Source organism: Pundamilia nyererei, unplaced genomic scaffold (assembly GCF_000239375.1).
Source record: "Pundamilia nyererei isolate P.nyererei 1_Seehausen unplaced genomic scaffold, PunNye1.0 scaffold00013, whole genome shotgun sequence".
Taxonomy (NCBI): Eukaryota; Metazoa; Chordata; class Actinopteri; order Cichliformes; family Cichlidae; genus Pundamilia; species Pundamilia nyererei.
Window position 1 is genome coordinate 755,673 of NW_005187414.1, and position 3,119 is coordinate 758,791.

The 3,119-nt window shown below is 43.8% G+C and overlaps 1 protein-coding gene across 1 annotated transcript; it reads left to right on the forward strand.

Annotated features, from left to right (window-relative positions):
- Positions 1-665: 665 nt before the first annotated feature.
- Positions 666-1,556, forward strand: LOC102214753 (high choriolytic enzyme 1-like). Its single transcript, XM_005724805.1, has one exon. It carries the CDS (start codon positions 765-767, stop codon positions 1,554-1,556), a length of 792 nt encoding a protein of 263 aa, XP_005724862.1. The 5' UTR covers positions 666-764.
- Positions 1,557-3,119: the final 1,563 nt, after the last annotated feature.

A 3,119-nucleotide genomic window follows, 5' to 3' on the forward strand; every position in this document is an offset into this window, starting at 1 on the left:
TAAATAGATGAGAACTGGACTAATCTTCCTCGAGTGAAGTTATCATCAAGTTTCTTTAGTGAGTTGTACTTTCAGCCATTTGATTGTTGGTCTGACCAACATAACATTTTGTTGTATTTCAGTTTCACACTTTGTCTGTAGTGTGATTCTAATGCGTACATGTTCCATAAAGTCATTTTTATAGAACATATATTACATATACATATATATATGACAATGTCAATAAACTCTCCATTTTCAAAACTATTTCTTTCTGGGAATTGTTTCAAGGTTCAGGCTTTACAGGGATGATTTATGGTATGAACAGCAAATTCAAACTATTTTAACTGTGTCAATGAGAAGAAAAACACAGCAGCCAGATGAAGAAAAGAGAAAAGATTACTTTTAGATATGCATTTTCTGACTGTCCAAAATAAAAGTGAAAATAAAGGTGGTTGCAAATGGAGAATTTGAGGACTTTTTAGTTGTAGAAGTTTCGAATGTGTAGTTAAACAAGTCCCACCCAGTAAAGTAACTGTGTTGATCCGTCCACAGCCCTGACATAACACAGCATGTTGAAAGAGTAGGTTTGTCTGTGCAGTCCTCCCTTCTCAGGTTTATTCAGGCCCAGCGATGTGGACCCCAGCCCATAATCCTCCTGCAGACACACCTGTAGAGGAGAGTATAAAGACCTGCGACTCAACTGTGTCAGACACGAAGCTCCGAGGAGTCTCTCCACAGCAGCTCTGCAAAGAAGCTCCACAGCTACCAGACCCACTCTGAAGATGAGTCCCTCTGTCAGCCTGCTGCTCCTGCTCGGCCTCTCTCAGGCTCATCCTCTCATGGAGAAAAGAGGAGGAGGAGAGGGCCAGGTGGAGGAAGACCACACCGTCGATATCACCACCAGGATTCTGACCGCAAACAATGGCAGCAACGAGATCCTGCTGGAAGGAGACATCCTGCTTCCAAAAAGCAGAAATGCCATTAAATGCCAGAGTTACCAGAGCTGCCTGTGGCAGAAAGACAACAACGGCCTGGTGACGGTTCCCTTCACCATCAGCAGTGAGTACAGCAGCGGGGAAAGGCAGCTGATCAGAAATGCCTTGCAGTCCTTCCACAGCCAGACCTGTGTCCGCTTTGTCGACCGTAAGAACCAGAACGACTACATCAGCATCGAGAGCCAGAAAGGATGCTTCTCTCCTCTGGGCAGACAGGGAGGGAAGCAGGTCCTGTCTCTCAACAGGCAGGGCTGCGTCTACTTTGGCGTCGTCCAGCACGAGGTCAACCACGCTCTGGGCTTCCAGCACGAGCAGACCAGGAGCGACCGCGACTACTACGTCAGGATCAACTGGGAGAACATCGACCCACAGATGGCCTACAACTTCGACAAGCAGGACACCAACAACCTCAACACTCCCTACGACTACTCCTCCATAATGCACTATGAAAGAACAGCCTTCTCCATCAATGGCAGGGAAACCATCACCCCCATCCCCAACCCCAACGTCCAGATTGGCCAGAGGCAGGGCATGTCCTACTGGGACATCAGGAGGATCAACCTGCTGTACGGCTGCTGAAAACACACGTTAGCTTGTCTGATTAGAAGTTTTCATTTGTTCCCAAAGGTTCTTTCATCAATGCTTTTTCAGTGTGTTAATATTCTCTTTAAAAAAGTCAAACACAAAAATAAAGTGCATTAAAATGGTGTTTTGAACATGTGTGGCTTCATCTGGTTAGCAACATTTATGTTCCTTTGGTCTGGATCAGATGCTCCTGATGGTTTTACACGGTGTTTGTTCAAACTTTCATTGATTTCAACGAGCACCGTGACAGAGCCTCCACCATGTTTCACAGATGGCTGTAGCACTCACTGCTGTACCTCAGTCCTGACTTCCTCCATATATACTGATGATTTGAAGCAAAATCTAATTCTAATTCAGGTGTAAGAATTTGTTCCTGTTTCTTAGGGAAATTAACTCTAATATCCAGTTTTCCCATATTATTATTATTTTTCTAAGGAAATTGATGTAGTTTTACTTGAATAATTCATAGATTATTTCTAAGTGGCTTAACAAACAAAAAACGATTCCTTCAGACCCCTGAAGGTGTGCTGTGGTGTCTGGTACCAAGAGTTTAGTGAAAGATTGTCTTGTCCTGTAAGTTGCAAGGTGGGGCCTCCATGGATTGGACTTGTTTTTCCAGCACTGGAGAATTTGGAAGACAACTCAACACCTCAAGCTCATTGTTGTGCTCCTCAAACCCTTCCTGAACCCTTTTTGCTTTGCTGAAAGAGGCCACATCCATAAGGCAATATTGTTTCCATGAAAGGGTGTACATGGTCTGCAATGCTTAGGTAGGTGGTACGTGTCATAGTAACATCCACATCAGTGGCAGGACCCCAGGCTTCCCAGCAGAACATTGACCAAAGCATCACACTGCCTGATTTGGAGATCCTCTGACCAGGTCATCTAGCTATCACAATTCAGCTCTTGTCAAACTCCCTCAAATCCTGAAGCTTGCCAATTATTACAAGGTTCAAGGTTCAAGGTTCTTGATTTGTCACATGCATAGTTATACAAGTATAACACACAGTGAAATGTAACCTGACACGCCCCTCGACATGTGCAAAAATGGGGGGGTAGAGGAAGAACATTATATATATATTATATACGTGTTCCTGCTTCTAACTTGTCAACTTTGAGGACAAAATGTTCACTTCCCCCCTGATATATCCCACCAACTAACAGGCATCATGTCACCAACTGTCAGCAGTCATGATGTTAAGCCTGATCAGTGTAGGGTCAATCTGTAGGCTTCTAAAAGAAGACGGGACTTAAAGCCTCGGTTTTTTCACAAGTGCTTTGCATTTGTGAACTGAAATGTAACTAATTATATCCTTTCCCTTCACATGAATAAATGAGGGGAAAACACCAAGAAATGAAGGATGAAAAATGGTGTTTATTACGATACTTTGAAAGAGATTATCAAAATAAATTCCTTTCGTTTTAGATCAAAGTACACATCTTTTTACAGAGGAGGGCCAGGCCTGAGAGTACTCCGAAGCATTAGTGCTGCAGCGTTGCTCCAGAGGAGGATCGCTCTCCCTCTCTGTGGCTCAGGTTCATCCATTATTGAGCAGG